The following is a 20322-nucleotide window of genomic DNA, read 5'->3' as shown; positions in this document are numbered from 1 at the left end:
TGATCCGGTCGTGAGTGGGGGTGATGTGATCAGCATCACGCCCCTGACCGCCTTTACACCCCAGGGTTTCCCCCAGGTACCCATGTTATTCGACGCTGGGTGGGCGCCGGGGCCGCTTCCATCGTTAGAAAAGTTCCCGGATTTGAACCGGCCGGGGATCGAACCCGGGACCTTTAGCATGGTAGTCAGACGCGTTACCGACTGAGCCACCGCGCCACCATATCCAATATCTATTTGGATATTCTGAAGAATAATTTGCAGCAGAGTATCAATCATTTGAGTCTTGGGAATGATTTTTACTTCCAGCAGGACAACGACCCTAAACATACAGCTGAGATTGTCAACCTTTGGTTGTTATATAATACTCCCCACACACTCAAAACTCCACCTCAGTCCCCCGACCTTAACCCCATTGAACGTCTTTGGAGCCATTTGGAAACCAGACTCCGAAAACATGACATAACAAGCAAGAATAGACTGAAAGAGGTCATTTTGAATGAGTGGCACAATATTACATCTGAAATAACCACGCCTCTTGTTCATTCCATGCAAAAGAGACTGACAGCTGTTCTCCATAACAGAGGAATGCATACTAAATTCTGACGACATGGTATTTGTTTCTTTCTTTTCTTCAAAGTGAACTTTTATGTTGGTGTATGAATACTTTTGTCCAGCCAAAGAAGCGGGTATTGAGAATGTATTGTATTTTATTTTTCTACAAGCAGCATCTGATATTTATTTTTGTTGTCAATATACTGTTTGGTGCATACATGGTACAGCATTAACAGTTTTGACTTCCTTATTGTTTTCCTAGCTGCTGCAATTCGTCCTTTCGTCCTTTCAGTTCCACTGTATGATTACTTTTGTCCATCACTGTATATTAAGACCGGTCTCTGGCACCGTGAGCGATGAACAAGCTAATTATTCTCGTGTGACCCACGAGGGGTTAATCGGAACTGAACCTATAGTTTAAAGAATCCATACCACTGTGCAACTTTCCTCCACCGGGGATCGAACCTCGGACCCCTTGAATCAAATACAAAAGCAGTACTGATACACAGTGAAGGCGCTTCGTTGTGCGACACCCGGGGAAAATGTCTGGAGAGAAAGGGGGCAAGGCAATATTGCAAGGGGGCAGTTGTATTACTTGCACACGGTGTGTACCAGTGCATGTACCAAAAGAAATTACTACGGTCTCCTGCGTGTAATAAACAAGGAATAACAATAGTCGGTGGATTTTTTCATCTTTCATACGGAGGAGCCTTCCTTTCCCTTTCCCCCGACCACAAACGCTGCCGGCGAGAAGTAATAAATGGTTACCAGAAACTAAACAATCACGTTCACTGCGCAACCTCATTGTTTGTAATTTTATCAATAATAATAATAATAATAACGTCTTTATTGAGAGGGCCTGTCTCGGCCTCGCGGACCGTTCTTACAACAATGAACATTATACATTGGTAGCACGGTAGCACTATAAGTTGGAAACTTGAGTTCGCTCATTACACATTGTTCGTTTCACTGAAACACTTTATAATTTAGGGTAGCCAATCTCAAAATATTCGGGATTAGATCTGAATTCATTAGTGTGGAATACTTTGTCAAAAACTGATTTTCCCGTCGATGTTTTTGGTGTCGATGTTTTTGCCGTCGATGTTTTTGATGTCGATGTTTTGCCGTCGATGTCTTTGGTGTCGATGTTTTTACCGTCGATGTTTTTGATGTCGATGTTTTTACCGTCGATGTTTTTACCGTCGATGTTTTTACCGTCGATGTTTTTGGCGTCGATGTTTTTGCCGTCGATGTTTTTACCGTCGATGTTTTTACCGTCGATGTTTTTACCGTCGATGTTTTTGGCGTCGATGTTTTTGCCGTCGATGTTTTTGATGTCGATGTTTTTACCGTCGATGTTTTTGCCGTCGATGTTTTTGCCGTCGATGTTTTTACCGTCGATGTTTTTGCCGTCGATGTTTTTACCGTCGATGTTTTTACCGTCGATGTTTTTGCCGTCGATGTTTTTGCCGTCGATGTTTTTACCGTCGATGTTTTTGCCGTCGATGTTTTTGATGTCGATGTTTTTACCGTCGATGTTTTTGCCGTCGATGTTTTTACCGTCGATGTTTTTGGTGTCGATGTTTTTGCCGTCGATGTTTTTGATGTCGATGTTTTTGCCGTCGATGTTTTTGATGTCGATGTTTTTGGCGTCGATGTTTTTGGCGTCGATGTTTTTGCCGTCGATGTTTTTGCCGTCGATGTTTTTACCGTCGATATTTTTGGTGTCGATGTTTTGTGCTGTCGATGTTTTGTACCGTCGATGTTTTGTACCGTCGATGTTTTGTACCGTCGATGTTTTGTTGGCGATGTTTTGTCGGCGATGATTTGACGCTACACCCCTTGATACATAAGGTTTAGCATAGTGCGTGAGCAAAAATCGCAAAAAGTGCTGGGGGCAACTGCCACCTCGCCTCCCCTAATCGCTGCCACTGCCGAAGCAAATAAACATCATAAGTCATAACGATTTGAATAGGTAATCATGGAATAAGCAGTAACTCTACTCCATATATGTCCGTTGTAAGTAAGAAGTAAATGTAAACAAATGCACATGGCTTATGAAAGAAATCCTATTGGTTGTTCGAATGGCAGCTGTGCATTAATCTTGTGCCTAGGAATATAGTGCATGTTGTGAAGAAGCCACATCGCTCAACGTAGCTGCTACGTTGAAGTCGTGGGAACTTATATTGTGAACTGAATGCAGCCAGTGGCATGCCCAGGATTTTCGAAAGGGAGGGGTTACGAACGCTTTTTTTTTGGTAGTCTGCCCTCATTTTGCCATCGTTTCCTACATTTGATGTTCTTTTTTTAGGAATGCTGGGCCAAAGGTGGGTATAACCCAACCCTTTTGCACGCCACTGAATACAGCTACGACCAAAATAACACGAAAAGTAACACATAGGAAAGGAATTGTGTTTCAGAAGTCACGTGGTTTTGTTTCCACTAAATTCGTTCAGAGTGGTTGGAAAACATAGTTATATACCCCCCCTCTTCCTTTCTCCAATAGTCTATGGGATTCAAATCCCCCAATGTTCATGTGGGATTTCAAGCTAAATTGAATTCAGTTGTGAAATGAAACAGGATCGTACTAAACTAATCTTCCAAAATTTCTTATTGGCGTGGTATTGTTACTATTGTGGCCCCAGGTGGTCAACACTTTGGCTCTATTCTCTGTAAAAATCCTTAATGTTGAAAGAGTATTTGTTATAACATTTGGAGGACGCTGGAGAATATCCGACAAAACTGTATCTTCTGGTCCCGTAAACCAGGATAAGGAGGCAATTGGAATTAATTTGCTGACAAGTGACAATGCAACACACAATTAAAAGTCAGTCTTACTGCTTAAAAGGCTGCCATGCGAATGAATGGTTAGAAGTAGGGCCAGACGCATTACGTGGTTGACTTTCTATGTCTCTACCCAAATTCATGGGTTCGAGTACCGGCCGGGGCATCTAATCATAACTTATTCTCATTGACGCGATTAGCCAAAAGTGGATGGAAAGCTACGTAAAGTAACAAAAAGACAAATATATGCGAGACGTTGAAAAAATGGGAAACGAAAGTTTAGTATGATGTTTATGGGGTTCAATAGGTTTTTGTTTGACTTATTTTAATTTGCTTTTACTGCAGATTTTGGCTAATCTCGACAATGAGGACAAATAATAATTAAATGAAATTGATGAAGGAGCCCTCGCAAAGAAACGCCTGCACCCAGACCGGGACTCGAATCCGGAGCCTTGATTCCTTCTCAGTTAATATCATATAAACATACATAAGCAAACACACAGACGTACACAGTATGTTATATATATAATAATCCGTCGCGCAACAGCCCATGAAGGGCCTAGGCATACCTACTGACAGCCGGTCTCCCTCCCCCGCTTTCCTTCGTCACCTCTAAGCGTGGAGATCTTCAACCAGTATTGGAATAGTCGGGGGGCAGCCCGACGTATCCCCAGCCGTTATAGTAGGTCTCCGTGACCGGATTACGCTCACTCACTCGGAGCTCCCCGATTTCCTCACGATGGTGGGTTGCCACCGGCCCTATACGTAGGCCGAATAAATTCCGACCAGAGCCGGATTCGAACCTACGCCGTCCCGCAGCGAACGATCTCAAGACGAGTGAACGCCTTAACCCGCTCGGCTACGGGGAATAAAATATAGCAAAGTGTGCTATGACGCCCTAGGTCACTGGTTCGAATCCCGGTCTGGGCATGAGTGTTCTCTGTGAGTGTCCCTTCATCAATTTCGTCGTATCATCATTCATCCTCATCGTCGCTATTAGCCACAAGTGGCAGAAAAGAGACGCAAAATAACAAAAATAAAATCAAATCCCAAAAGGCCAAAAGTTTTCAGGCGGAGGGGTATGCGGTAACAAGAGGGGAAGTTCCCCATCTTTCCCATTCAAATACCACCCTGCACGCTGATTGAAACTAAATAAATTTAGATTCCTTACCGCATACGAACCACCATCACTCCAGATGAGCTTTCCCGTGCCGTTGAGCATTTTTCGTGCCACGTGTCCTTCGTACATGTTGCCATTAGTAAAAACCACTTCCACCTCTTCTTGTGGGAAAGTCTTTCTCCATTCCAACTCAACCTCTTCCGGCGAAGCTTCTTCCACTTCTGGAATCTCTTGGGTCGCCCTGCGCCACCGTTCGGCGTCAAACTCTTCATCAATCTTGCTTGGTCTCTTCGACGTTTCCTTGCTTTTGGCTGCTTCTTCCATCGCTTTGACGTCTGTCCGTGCGCCGGCTTCCTTATCAACTCCACCTACATCCGATTTTCGACGTGGTTCTTCCATGGCAGAAAACCTCCCTTTGCGCTCATCGATTGCAAGCGAGTCTCCAATTTCGCTCTGCCCTTTGTCGTCTCCTTTGACCGGGATCCCGTCTTCATCCACCATTTCTGGAATTTCCACATCTTCCTCAGGTTCAGATGTCCCACACGGAACTGATTTCCAGCTATGTGAAACAGGAAAATTACTCTGAAATGTCCCTTTAGCCGATAGCACATTCTAACCTACAATAGCATTGTCTTATATAAACGATATACCCACAAACGTATCTAGAAATATGTTTTGGGGGGGGGAGGGGCCCCAACTAAGTGTCTCAGGAATAATAATGATAATGATAATATTTATTTAGGTGATGAGCATGATTTTACAATACAATATATAATTATAAAATAATACAGTGGATCTTACAATCTTATACATCATCATAAATCATCATAAATTCAAATTGTTGGTTTCAACAAGATCAGCTACTAAACCTCTGGCCTTATTTGGACATGTAAGAATTGAGATATACCTGTGTGAATATCTGTGAATTTTATAAGATATAGTATTATTCAAAAAGTATTCACTGTCTATTTGGAAAGTTAAGATCTGTACAAAATTTGTTCTTTTCATTTATCTTCTCTTTTCTTAGGTAAACATATTCAACTGTGTTAACCATTCAGAGTAATGTTGGTCATAGTAACTTGTTTTTTAAACTTTGTGCATAATAACCTGATAAAAAGTGTTTGAACTGATTCAACTTTTTGAAGGTGACTGGTGGCTGTCAGCAACCATAATTCATTAGCATCTTCAAGAATAGCACGAACTATCGTTTCATACAGGTAGATTAAGGTATATTCTTTTTTAAAAACTTTCCATGAGAAAAATATATAACCAAGCATCTTCTTTGCTCTTTTGCAAATTTCTGAAATGTGCTATCAAATATGAGAGAGGAGTCTATTAATATTCCTAAGTCTTTTTGACTGTCGCACTCTTGGATTTTATTTTGATAAATATAACAGTTGGAGACTATGTAATGAACTTTCTTAGTACATCTTAAAACTTTACACTTTTCAAGTTGATTTCCATTTCATTAATCTTGCACCAATATGTCATTCTATCGACATCAGCCTGAAGTTGAGCAACATCATTATTTGTTAAAATACTCTTAATTTTTTTTATATAATCTGCATAGAGTAAACATGTGCTAGATTTAAAACATAAAGTAACATCATTGATAAAAGCAGCAAATAGAATTGGGCCAAGTGGTACTCCACAAAACATTTCTTTTCTAGAGGAAATTGTTTTCTATTTACTAGAAAGTTGGAAAACCATTTCAGAAATCGTGGTGATATTCCCATATAATAATAATAATAATAATAATGTTTAAATTAAAATAATTATATTAAATCAAATTAATACTAATTACAATACATAAATTAATATTATATTATTATTACACGAATAGGTAAAAAGGCTCCATAATAATAGATATAACAGCGCATATTCATTATTTAGCTTACCTGTTGTTAAGATCTGAATAATTTATATAGAAACAAGTACCCTGGCAATGAAATTAATGTCAAATAGATGAATGATTGAATATTTATCGAATAACATAAATGATGTTCGATGCAGTTGGAGAAAAGTAGTTTCTGATTATATTTTATGTATATTATTTTGAGCAGTAGTGTATTTTAATCTTCTTTGTAATGTCATTCAAAGCCGTATGATCCCAATATAATCCTTGGCTTCTAAAAAGTTCAGAACAAATTAATAACCATCGATTATGCAACAAATTCTAATATTTTCATTACTTAATTGTATTACTTGGTAAGCCTTTCGTTGGGGTCCAGACCCCTGGACCCCCCTTAAATACGTCCTTCCTGTCCTTCAAAGCCGTATGATCCCATCCCAATATAATCCTTGTCTTCCAATAAGTTCAGAGGAAATTATACAACAAAGGCTAAACGAAATTATTTTTCATTACTTAATTTTAGTACTTGATAAGTCTCTCGGGGAGGGGGAAGGTTCTGGACCCCCTGGAACCCCCGCAATACGTCCTTGGATATAACATATTCCTATAAACAACAACCGAGCAGTGACATCACCAGAGAATTTTGTCTGGTAGTGTTGGGAACCTCCGCGGCGGCTTCAAATCAGGAGTGTTCTTTGTGAGTGTCCCTTCATCAATTCCATCATATCATCACTCATCCTCATCGTCACGATTAGCCAAAACTGACAGAAAAAGTGGGAGAAGAGCGACGCTAAATAAATAATAACTGTATTTTTTACTTTCTATTAATACAAATCAATACTTATATTTGTCTTGAAATCTTGTTTTACTTTTATTGTGCATATATTATTATTGGTGTAGATTTGTTACACACGCACACACACAGAGAGAGAAAGAGATAGAGAGAGAGAGCGCAACCCTCACAAACGCACACAGAGACAGTGTGACCCTATTATCCTTAGTAGAGTATATTTGAAGTCAAAACTAATTTTGTTGTTACAACAAGAACCCCCCCCCCTTCTTTCAGGATTGGTTGGGGAATTTTTAGGACAGATTGTTGGTGGGGGAATTCCCTCTGTTCCTCCAGGATTTCGCAACCTACCTTGTAGTTGCTGACTCTTTCTTTCTCCGATTATCTCACTTTTTCTCTTTTTCCGGTCCCCTCCCTTATTCTGTTCACATGTTCTCCTTTCTCTCTGTCCATGTCTAATAATGTCCAAATCCAAAACAACTTTTTAATTACTACGGGATTAAATAGTCCTCGCCCTCCTTGTCTAAAAGTAAGTACTGCCACAGTTTCTAGAACCCATTGTTCAAACTTTGAAATAAAATGCATCACTACCATCCAGTACATCTATAGGGTAACCGTCAAGGCATCTTAATGTATGTAAATGTATGAAAGTGGAACAGGAATTATTACTTTTCTGTTTACAGATTACAAATAAACTATTATACATTACCTGTGAACAATGTGATGCATCATATCTGCCGTAAGTGTGAGAACAACATCCTCTATGGTGGAATATTTTCTCTCACTCAAATCAAGAGGCTTGCATTTACTTATTCTCAACGGCATGGCACTGTCGGGGTTGAGTGGAAGATCGGTTCTCTCCGAAGCATCTTCTATCTTCTCTTCAGTTGCATCAGATTCGGCTAGAGTGTTTTCTTCCTCCATTTTTGCCAAATATTTATCGTCAACTTTTGTGCTAAACTGTTTGTTGGCTTCGGTCAACCATCATCATCAATAAATTTTATTAGACTTACAGCTTTACATTTGGCTGTTTACGCCCAGCATACATTTTCATACATAAATTACTACATATTAACTTCAAATACATTATTTAATGGCTTGTTTGTACAGTGGGATCTATGAGTATTACCGTGCAAATTGTCCATCACCATGTTAGTACACTTTATTTGATCAAATAAGAGCTTCAGGATTTGAAAGAAAACTCAAAACAAGCTGTTGACAACGAAAGCACCAGCATGCATAACAATCCATCGCTTAAAAACACACAGGATGTAAGAGACAAATGATTGAAAATAGTCATGGACAATTTGCACGGTAATACTCATGGATCCCACTCTACATAACTACTTTCACTCATTCATTATAAAAGACAATTTGCTATTTCATATTAGCTTGTCTCAAAAAAAGCGAGTAAAATATATCCAATGCGAATATCTGGTTCGTATAATAATGAAAGAAAATTTATGGGAAAATGTACATTACTTTTTGATAATGCTTTGTACGAAATCTTTCATTTCTCTGCGTGATTGAATGAATTTGAAATTTTGGGTGCGTCAGCACTTAGGCTATTTTTTTCATTCACATTATATGGGGTCCAGTTCCTTACCATAACTACCTAAAACTTATATAATAAAACATAACTGTAATGTCGGAGGGCTAAAATAATCTTACTTTGATTAAAAGCTGAGGGTGTGAAGGGCCACTCAGCGCACATGACAAAACACAGGACAACACACACAGAGTCCTACAGAGGCTTATACTGGCCGTAGGTCCAGACGCCACAGCCTCGCTAGGCTGCAAAATGTAGTCGCGGGTGTACTAAGTGGAAGTGAGGTTGACAATTGGGTGTACTACGTAATGAGTCACCCCTTACACCCCGTTTCTCTGCGCGAAAAGGACATTCCAAAATAATATGACGAGCATCACCCCTTAAATTACCACAGTCAGAATTTGCAGACTACAATTATTATTATTTTTATATAAATGATGATTGCAGAGTTGTATCAAAATCAACAAGTTATGTAGTGAATGTGAACTGAAGACTAAAATTGGTAAACGCTGTAAGTGCCACAATAATTCAAAAACAGTTTTCCACGTTAAACTGTGAAATGTGCCATGCTTTATAATGTGGTAAACGTGAAATGTGGCTGGTAGCCCTCTAAGTAGTTCAAAAGGCGTGTAAAGACGTCACCAGTTTGCACGTTCTTACGGGCTGATGTGCGGAACGATGCGATTTCCCAACACTTTCGCTTTTGGCACTTACAACGTTTACCACTTTTAGTCCTCAACTAATACGCACATATTAAAAACCCTTGGCGCCGCCCTGGGTAAATCCTTCTGCTCAATACATCCAATTAAAAAAATAACACATTTAAGGTTTTTTAAAATATTTTATTCTAGTAATTCTCTTATTACAATCGTTGGAACCTTAGTTACAAAGGCTCCATATGTTTGAAATAAAAATAAGCTGTTAGAACTGTTTATTCTCTTCAGTTGTCAACAGTTCATTCTCGGGGGCTGTAACCCCCTCTAAATCCTGGGGATAATACGTAATAATAATTAATAAAAATTGAAGCAAAGGGAAACGTCCGGATCGAATTTCACGACAGAAGAATTTTGCCACACCAAATTAGTGAGCCCCTAATTCTAGGCCTAGGCTTAAATCAGGCTCTGATTATGTTCATATTTGGAGTCATAAATATTTGAACTATTTATTTTCATGACGGAAGGATCTAGCCACAGATAAGTAAGTACTTTGAAATTTCCCCGCTAGATGTCTGCAGCATAACAATCTGGTGAATTTCCTTTGGAGTAAGAATAGTCAAGAACACGCTTATATTTATTTCTCGTATCTAATTTAGAAATGCGATTGATCAGAGACATAGATTAGAATTAGAATTATTTTTATTGGTAAACTTATCACTTTATTAATAGCTCAAAATTAACGATTTGTATCAAAAACTTGAAAGGTTGTCATTTACAATGACTTAAGTAGTTTTGTCGTCTACTACACTCAGATATGGCAACTGCAACGAAAAGGAACCGGTCCCGTCGAAGACTTGCTGCTTTAACATTTCTTTCAAATATATCTTTGGATGGCACATACAGAGATACAAAACTTTCATTATTAACTAGAAACGGTGCGCTAACCAAGTATGAAATAAATAAACAAACCGAGGTCGTTAAAGCAGAACAAGAAGATGAAGGTTCTCAGAGTGACCCAGAAAAAGATGTAAACAAACGGTGTTCGAGTAGTGAAGGAAGGACTAGAAAAGTACAACTATCTCCTCAATTAGGTAAAAGTCCAGGTCATCAATCAAGCTCGGATTCAAATGCTAGTGAAACAACAGTGACTCCCTCCAAAATTATTGATGTAGAACATCGTGGCTCAAGTACATTAATAGCATCATTCCGTGAAAGGTAAGTGTTTGTCATTTTTTAAATATTTTCTCGTGGTTTTAAAACCTGATATGTTGTGTCATTTGATTAAACAATTAGAAAACAATGTCAGCTAATGCATACGCGTATCAAATACTGACTTTTGTATGCATACTTGAGACCAGTTGAAAAATGAACATACTTCGAGGAGAGTTTAAAAAATACACATATATACATTCGTATATTGCGTTGAATGAACAGTTGTAATAGTAAATAATATTGCGGGGTAACGGTTCCGGTTGTTTTATGATTTCTCCTAGCACAAAGACTAATTATCGTAGAATTTTGGTAATCATTGTCACTGGAAATTTGAACCTTCCTTAAAGTAATGAGCAATGTTATTTATGTTGTAAAAAACAACTTGAAAATTACCTTACGACTTCTCATGGGCAAGATATTCTCCGTCGACAAGCGACAGTAAATATCGTAGAAGTAAATCGGAACCTTAGTAGAATGCATTTAGGGAACCAAACCTAACCTGCCTAACCTAACCACGAAGGCATATATTGAACAAAACCTTTAACAATGGCTAAAACTCCGCAGTATGTGTTAACAGACGTACATCGAAATCGAACCATGTAAAAATTCTATTCCTAGCATGATGAAATCGCAATAAAACATAAGGAACTTGGGCATATTGGGTAGTTACATTCGACGAATTTTGCTTTAAAAATCATTTATACTTGCATTAACAATAAATGTTGTAATGAGGCTACTGATGCGAAATATTTCTTTTGGCTATGCTAGGGCCTCTCGGATGCCGTAGTGGTAACGCTGTTGCCTTGTAATCAAAAGGTCTTGGGGTAAACTTTCCGTATCTGGAAAACGGATTTCTTAAAATTTACAGGAGAAATTACTTACCAAATGCAGTTTCTTTAGACTTGTAGAAGTCCGGGGAATTGTTTTCTCGCATCGTTCATTGAATTTTGCCAGTAAATCATGTATTTTTCGATATAAGTGTGTGACCGATGCACAAAAGCTGTTGCATCCATTTCCTTCCAGCTGGATGTTGCCTGTGTGTGATGACGTAATCCCGGTCAGTGTTTCCAAACACGTGTTTTTGTAACTGAAGAAGGTACGTTTCCGCAAATGGTTTGTGGGGCTATGCGAGAATGGTGTGTGGGGCTACGCATTTTTTTCTGAACCAATTTTTAACTATTCTAACCGGAAATGGTTCATGGGACTATGTATGAATGGTTCGTGGGCCTATGCATCAATGGTTTGTGGGGCTACATAGGTATTTTTGGGTGGAGTGGGGTGGAAACACTGCATGCCAACTACGGTAGTGAAACTGTGATCGCCATTTAGCATGTTACCGAAGGGAAAAAGAAACTAACAAAACTTAACTTCATACGTCGAAAATATAGATTATTTCTGTGGGAAAAGCGAAATTCCACCTTCAGCAATGTTTCTCAATGCAGAATACGTAAGTAGGAATATTGAAAGTGACATAAATAGCGAGTTTCAGGCATTTTCCGGATACGGAAAGTTTACTGGTATTTCAGCAGTGGAGACACATTGCCCATTGGTTCGAAACATAAGCGTTGTTATCTTTCAATTATTGGCAGGGGACCTGATGTACAATACATGAATATCTTCTATATGTACAATACTTTTTCCCCAGATTATTGGGGGATATGTTCCACCTATGTCCTGTGGTTCTGATTCCACTTTAAATTGTACACCTAGTTTTGATTAGCCTATCCGAGCATGAAGAGGATTCAAGTAAACTTTGAATTTCACTTTTTATTGGCCACGTTGTTATTGTGAAGGAATTCCAGATGTGTGTAACCAATGTCAACATCTCAGTTCTGGTAGTTTGAATCTGCACCTAACAAACAAATGCTCAATAACATTCATAGTACATCAAGCTGACTTGAATATAAAATCTTTTCCATTCATCTTTATTCACAAAACTTTGTATTTTCATACAAGGAAATGAAATATTAACTGCATATATTAAAGACTTAAAAAAATATAAACCCATATTTCTGGTGAAAAAGTGGGCTATATTTTTATTTACTACGCCATTGATTTTGATAACTCACTGTCACCTTTCACAAAAGGCTGTTTGCTTTAGATCTACAGAGGTTGTTCGCTTTATATCCGACCATTGTCGATTCGGTGCTGCCACCTGGCGTATCATGCTGGAACTATGGGTCTGCTGGCGGGAGCAGTGTTGTGTCTGACCTTGTAGGTGCGTGAGTGTTGGTAGTGAATGTTATCAAATGGCGCCGAAAATCAACCAGTATTGGGAGGGTTACATAATGGCCATTTTCCATGCTAAGTTTTCATACGTACGCATTGTGAAACACTCGGGGTGACTACTGTGAAAGCTATTGTGGTCCGTTACACACAACAGGTTTTCTCCTTGCGAAACATTCACCCACGAAAACCACCAGGAAAAGGGCAGCAAAGGTGAATGCCAGATACTTCCAAGACTCCATTCTGACACCTTTCTATCAGAGAGACATCCCACAATTGTATGGAATGGGCGTGAACCAGGTGATGATCCATATGGACAAGGCTTCGAGTCATACCGCCAGAACATCACTATGTTTTTATCAGGAAATGGCAGAGGAATTAGGAATTTGTGTCATTCCGTTTGAAGACATTCCTGTGAAAAGCCCAGATGCCAGTCCAATGGATTTTTGCGCATTTGGACTGTTGAAACGACGTCTTCAACATCGCCGCCTACCCACCCTGGATGGTCTATGGAAAGCTTGCAGGGAGGAGTGGGACAGAATTCCCATGCCTGTCCGGTGCCGGAGCTTGCTGCAATGGAAACTGCGATGCCAAGCGATAGTCCACAATGCTGGGGGTCCAATAGAACATGATTGGTGGTGAGGGCACGGTATCTCTTAAGGTGAGTACCCATCAAAAATGGTCAGATATAAAGCGAACAACCTTCTGTAGTCTATTGATTGCATTCTATCAATAGAGTGTTCATGTGCAAAAGGTATGCAAATTTAGAGCATAGGTGGTGCATTTCATTTATGACTGGTTCAGTAGATATCGCTTGTGTTGCGTTCATGGTCTAATTTTTATGTTAACATTTTTTATTTAATTTAAAATTGTATGCACAAGTTGATGGGTTTGTCCTGTTTTGAGAGTTGCATTGTTGTGGAGGATCTCCTAAGAATACTTGATTGTTGGACTTGTGCTATCAACTGTTTTATCAAGTATATTGATGGTATGTTCAGCTTGATGTAGAGATGTGATTCCATGTTTTGTTTGGTAGCTCCCTTTAAATGTTCACTAATACTCTCTCAATGCAATGTTGACAACTACATGCAATATCATAAGCATGTTGTTTTTGCATTCAAATTGTGTGTGCCTATCTTCCAGGTTGGTTTCAGTGTAATGTAGGTACCATATGGTTGCAAAAGGTCTTGATAATAATCAGTTAGCCAAAGTTTTGTTGAGATCCCAAGGTAAAACTACCCATCTCATTTTAGTTTTTTCTTGTATATTTGGAAATTTATGATATGTGCATAGGGGTTCGGCTTCACACACCAGTAAGTGGGCTCTGAGTGTATGTTTATAAGGCCAATTTTTTTGATGGTTTGAATTTCTTCATCGATATCTTCTTGAAGAGGGCAATGGGTTAGGGTCCTCTTCAGGGGTTTATCCAAGATTTTTCCCAGGAGGGGGGGGGTGGAAGTTTGAGGATGTTAAGTGCATATTTTGGACCATTTTTAAAATGTTTGCCCTAATTCAATTTGATGTTTTCAGAGATTGACCCCCCTTTCCCTTCACGTAACATTCCAAAAGAAAAATATATGTCAATGCAGGAAGAGATGGAAAATAGATTTTTGTGAAAAAGTTAACATTTCAGTCTAACGTTTCAAGTATTGCATGTTGAGTATTTGAATTAATCAATCGTTAGACAAAACACAAGAGATGACATTGAAAAACACAAAATTTAAACATATTATTAACAGGAATCATTTCATGCAATTCTTAAGCTAGCTATAAAGAAATTAGGAACACTTGCGCAATATTTTTTAACTTTATTTGTATGAGGTGTGGATCTACGGAGAGGGCCATAGGGGAGATCTGCCCTCCCAACTGGCAGGTTTTTGGATATATTATTTTACCTAATGTACAGTATGACTGAAATGCTCTGGCTTTTATCACCAAGTTTAACAGGCTCGAGTATATTTTTTAAAGTTTGATTTAAGCCAACTTTTCCTGATGATATTTAAGCCCTCTTTTCCTGATGATATGCTAATCTGAACCAAACCTACAGTTTAAATTTGGATCTGAACCACTGTGCAGTATGCCTGAAAAGGAATCGAACCTGATACTCTTGCAGAAAATGAGTTTTTTTTCCTTTGTTTTATTTTACTCCTTATATCTGATCATTCGGTTTACCGTGACAATGGGAGGAATTGTGGTAATAACAACATACAATAGTAACAGTCTATTTCAGCCTTGGCCTCCTATTTTTGAGCAAAAAAGCTAATCTCTAGAACGTATTTGGTTCCTGTTTACCTAGCAAGGTGTAGGTTAGAACTGATTTTAGGTTAGGTGAGATACTCAACTGAAATTCGCCCCTCCTAACTGTAACTTCTTGATCCGCCACTGATTTGTATGGTTCTTGTTGTAACTCTAGTTTATCTTAGGAGATGCCTAATTCATCGATGAAATATCAGTGAAAATGCATTGCATGGGTGCGTGCATGCTTGCTTGTCTGAAGTAGTATGAAGATTATAATATGACTCTTAAATAAATGATCATACTGTGAGCAAAGCGAGCAAGAAAGTTTTTAAAACTATTTCTTTGCAAACTGATAGTGCATATTATTAATTGAACATAGTGACAATACTTTCATTTCACAGTTTCCCACAATGTTTACTCTTTACAATCTTGCTTTGCTCATTCAGCATCCTCTTTACCTCAGCTTGTGCCCCTGCACCCCCTCCGTTTCTAGCTTCAGTTAGAAAATATGCATATATATATAATTTTAATAGTTCTATGTTGCGAGTGAGTTCCAAATTCTGCTGGTGTTTTCAAATCTTTGTTTAAACAATGATTCACAAACTGAAATAAAGTGATGAAACTCTCTATATATGAGAGAGCATGGCCATGAAGACTTTAAAATATAGTGGGAAGTTGGGATGCACGTTTGATAGATACCTGTTATTGTTTTTGAACGAAATCGGTCATGGAATTTTATATTGAAGTCTAATACCCTTACAAAACTTTGGAAAATAAGCTTTGGAGCTGTTGAGAGTTTATGTTTCAAATACTGAACAAGAGACTAGGGAATTAAGAGTCATGTACCTCTTTGCCTTAAAAGAAAACTATGCAAATAAACTTATGGCATGTTAGCTGCAAAGGAAAGGCAAGGAATTTTCTCTTCTAAATTGAGGTAATGCTTTATTTTCAATTATTTAAAAATTGATTAGCATTTATTTCACTTTCCAACACAAAGAGCACAATGAACCAAACAAAATTTTTCTCTCCACGGTTTCCAGCAGGTAGTGGCAAGCGCCGTCGTGCCCCCACTGGTACACCTATGGTCAGATATAAATTTGGAACTTAATGCAAATTAAATTTCTTTTTATGTTTAATTCATTATACTTCTTTTGCTTCCAATGAAAACTTTGAAAAAATTAAATATGTCATTGTCAGGGAACCAACTAGATAAAAAGGGGCAAACAATTTTTATTAAATCTTAATCTTTGCAAACTGACAATAACTTTAACTTAATAGGGTGTCAGTAATTTCACAGGGCACTATGACGCTGACACTTTTCTCTTTTTATCTGTTTTGTTTGTTCGGTACCCCATTTGTTCTTAGCTCCCAAGCAACCATCCCAGGTGGACCCCACCCCACCCCCTTTTACAACACTCTTTCTAATATATAATTTATTTTACAAAGGTAAGAACTCTTAGAGTCACATCAGCAACTATAGATGTGAATGAATCACTTAGGTTCTTCATCATATACTTGTCCTTTTATATCGAATACTCAGTCAGTACATTTTATATTGGTACTTTATGAATATTCATTGCATGAAATTATACCTACATATAGTGTCACTGCTTTTCTACTCACCACTTTCAGTTTCTTTCTGTCTGGTTTCATTTTCTCTACCTTTTTCAGCCAGTTTTGCAGTAAAGTTTCAGACATTGTTACACTAAGCAGAACGACAACACTGAGATGCTACACTGAGACTGGCCTAAGGCATTTGACTTCTCTTCTCTACCACTCCAAAATCATTCATCTCACCCAAGTTACAGAAAATAGTGTTGCTACACCATAGTAACACAATTCATTACAAGGAGTCAAACCTGTATATCTGAATTTCTTCCCTTATTTTTATCGTACATTTTTCACATAGTAGAATCAAAAGGAAAATACAACAAGATGTACATTTTATTGACTCAGGGGTTGAATTTACAAATCTGTAACGTGTTTAAGAAATATTTATTTAGGTATTCAAATTCTGAACTGTCAACACTGTGTGCGGTATGTGCTCCCTGGAAGGAGGGCGAGAGGTCAGTTTGACATTTTCCAGATGGCAGTGTCCCTTCCCTAGAGCTGACCGAAACCTTGTCAAGAAAGCTGGTGTATCCAGGAAATGACGATGCTGCACATTTGATCCTCCTTCCTTGACACTTTGGTTTTAGTTGATTGAAAGGTCCATTAGACTACGCTTCTTGTAGAGCTACAAATGGTTCCTTTCTGTTAATGTTGAAGTATTGTCATTCTATTGTTGATATAAAAATCCATATTTACACCCCCCTCCCTACAGGGGAGGTGTTCCACTTTCTGCATGGGGGTATAAGTCAAAATTTTGGAGGGTGTTAGGGGTGTGTGCATAAATCACTGGTCCTCTTGATCAAATTTAACCACACTTCTGTTTGTTCAACTTTCCATGTGTAATCCCATTCTTTGGTTTATAATAGCGAGACATTGCGTAAAACTGGTAATGATGATCTGTGAGAATGATTTTGCTCATTACTTGGAATATCTATTTAAATTATCTTGAGTTCATGTAAACTATAGTAATCTAAGCATACAAATTTGTTTGCTAACATAATTATTCATGTAATATCCATGGATATCTTTGTAGTTGATATTTGTCTCATTCCAAATCCATTACCCAACATTTTTTTTTCTTTCTGTAGTTTCCTATTGTTATTTTATTATTATTTAATAATCTGTAGTACATCTACCATATTAATGTTAGCATTTTTTCTTTGGATAACATGGTATCTGTCGTGCTGTTGAAACTATTTAATATTTGCACTTTTGTATTGTTCTTTTCATTGTAATTGAACTTCATGTTTTTCTAAAATGCTTCGCCTTCTCCTTAACTGGTACCAGGGATGCCCATCCCCCCAAGGCCCATGATGCACTCCCCCCAAAAGGGTAGAACTCAAATTATTTCGGTCAGACAAAATTTGCGGAAGAATATAATACCAGAGGTGCAACCACACATTTTTTTGTGTGTGTGTGGGGGGGGGGGAAAGGGGGGGGGCAAGTACCAGGATAAACGTACCAATAATAATAATAACAATAGTAGTAGCATCAAAGACGCAAAAAGGGGGTAGAAGTCTGTGCTAAAGCATTTGTTTGGAACAAACGATTTGAAATATTTTTTCAACACTGTCAATTTCACATTAACTAATAATGGAAAACAAGCACACAAACTGTATTTTTGAATGGCAGATAATGAATGAAAAATGCATTCCGAAGAGACATGTGTAACTTTCATGTACAGTCATGGTGCTGGGTTGTAATGATTTAATTGAAAATGAATGTGTTCATTACAATCCAGCAGTAACCGTAACTGTACAATATATGTTTTACACGTATGCAAGATGGAGCGACTTAAAATAAGAAAATACATATGCAACAAGCTAACACTAAATTGTGTACGTATTCAAAGCTTATTCAATACAAATATACAACACACATAATTTAAATACATTACATTAGAGAAAACAAGTATATTGTGAGCGAAACGAGCAAAGAAAATATTAGATCCAATTTTGCAGTTGAAAACAATATTGATTCAATAGGGCACAAATAATTTCACTGGTCGCCATGGCATTATCTCTCTAGAACTTTTTTTCATTTAGATCATACGGCGCCCATGGCCGACTCCCGCCGCCCCCTAGTTACAGCTGTGAACTTGACGAAAACTAGAAAAGCAGACAATGCGAGTGAAGCGAGCAAGATAATTTTACAAATGTATTTTTATTTGCATAAAATTTGAAATGGAAGGGGTAATTGCTCCTCTGTACCCCCCTGCAGGTGCTCTTGGCCATCAATGTTTGCACCCTTACCTCCCTAGAATTGACTTCCGTCCAAGATTCGGGGGGGGGGGAGCAATGCCCCCCTGTATATTAGACATATTTGAGCAATATATGTTTAGTTTAGATACTTTAAGCTCACTTTCATATTAGCTAACATAAAACGTAGAAAACTGCTAAGGCTCACTACCATTGCTAGTTGTCTGCTCGACTAACCTTGTATTAATGCGAACAGAAAGCCCCCCCCCCCCTCTCCCTCCATCCAAAGGCATAAGAGGTGGTGTTTCATTTCAACCCTATCACCGCGATCACCCACAGGTAGGTAGAAAAACTGTACATAATAACCAAAACTAAAAATCAATAACAAGTCAATCAAACGATACGATGCCCCCATTTTTGTGTGAAGATATATAGAATTGGTATAAAATTTTGTCCCCCCCAAAAATTCCCACGATGCAGGCGCGTCATGAAACACCCCTGTGGGCGCACTATCCTGTTATCAACATATATATAGGGTTACACATGGTTGGTGGGGACACTTATAAGGGATCTGTTAATTGATTTCCATTTGTGCATTTGATGGGTTGACTTGTATATCAGATTATTATTTTTAGAAAATGCAACGCTTGATTTTTATGATTGATTGAATTGGTTTAGTGTACCTTTTATGCTACTTTTGTTTAATTGCGGAGATAAGGATGAGTGATATGATAAAATTGATGAAGAGCTACTCACATAGAACACCCTTGCCGGGGTTTGAACCTGAAACCCCTGGCATTGTAGTGTGCTGTTCTAACTACTCTGCCATGGAGGTTGTCAATTAATTTTTAATAAAAGCTGTGGAGAGAAAACACAATACTTCCTTACAGCATTTAAAGTATGAAAAAACAACATATAAGCCGACCCAAAATGCTATTTACAAAAAAAAAGAAGAAGAAAAGAAAGGAACATGTTAAGTAAATAATCTTATGATTTGGCACACACAGGAGATGTACTTATACTATGTAGAAATTTCAGCAAAAGATGCACGCTCAACCAGGACTCAAGCCTGCTTCCGCGACAGAGTGGTTATCACATTGTGCTATGATGTCAGGGGTCCCAGGTTCGAATCCCGGTCAGGACATGTATATTCATCATATCATCACTCATCCTCATCTACGTGTTTAGCCAAAATTGCAGAAATTCGAAGTAAAATAAACCAAATCAATCAACCAGGACTCAAATCCGAGTCTCTGGCATACTGTGCCATTGCTCTACCAACTCAGTTACTGTGCCGACACTTGTCAACGTCAGAGTTTCGAAGGCAACAGATCTCATTGCAGTAGTACTGGCAGAGAGAATGTCACACAGATAAAACAGTGACGGTGGAAAATCAGGGCTAGCCAGAGACCAGGGGCGCCGACTTGTAAAAAATATTGGGGGGGGGGCCTCTGATCACTGAAATAAATTAATGAATGACTCACTCCCTCCCTTTTTTAAAAATATAAATTGCGTCTTTGTATAGCAGTTTTTA

At 38.3% G+C, this 20322-nt stretch overlaps 2 protein-coding genes across 3 annotated transcripts in view; one reads left to right on the top strand and one right to left on the bottom strand.

Annotated features, from left to right (window-relative positions):
- Positions 1–8058, bottom strand: part of LOC145988872 (uncharacterized) — a 70290-nt gene extending 62232 nt beyond the window's left edge. For both annotated transcript variants that reach the window (XM_083124145.1, XM_083124135.1), the window contains exons 1-2: positions 7808–8058; positions 4508–5015 (exon numbers count right to left, since the gene is read on the bottom strand). In XM_083124145.1, the coding sequence (XP_082980271.1) occupies positions 4508–5015; positions 7808–8022 (723 nt within the window). In that variant the 5' untranslated portion in view covers positions 8023–8058. The remainder of the gene's footprint in view (positions 1–4507; positions 5016–7807) is intronic.
- A 5311-nt stretch (positions 8059–13369) lies between these two features.
- The window catches only part of LOC145985919 (E3 ubiquitin-protein ligase MIB1-like), a 186249-nt gene continuing 179296 nt past the window's right edge, over positions 13370–20322 (top strand). The window contains exon 1 of the mRNA XM_083120060.1: positions 13370–13402. Coding sequence (XP_082976186.1) covers positions 13370–13402 — 33 coding nt within the window. The remainder of the gene's footprint in view (positions 13403–20322) is intronic.

Source organism: Lepisma saccharinum, chromosome 1 (assembly GCF_977018435.1).
Source record: "Lepisma saccharinum chromosome 1, izLepSacc3.1, whole genome shotgun sequence".
Lineage (NCBI taxonomy): Eukaryota > Metazoa > Arthropoda > Insecta > Zygentoma > Lepismatidae > Lepisma > Lepisma saccharinum.
This window is presented reverse-complemented; position numbering and strand designations above follow the sequence as displayed.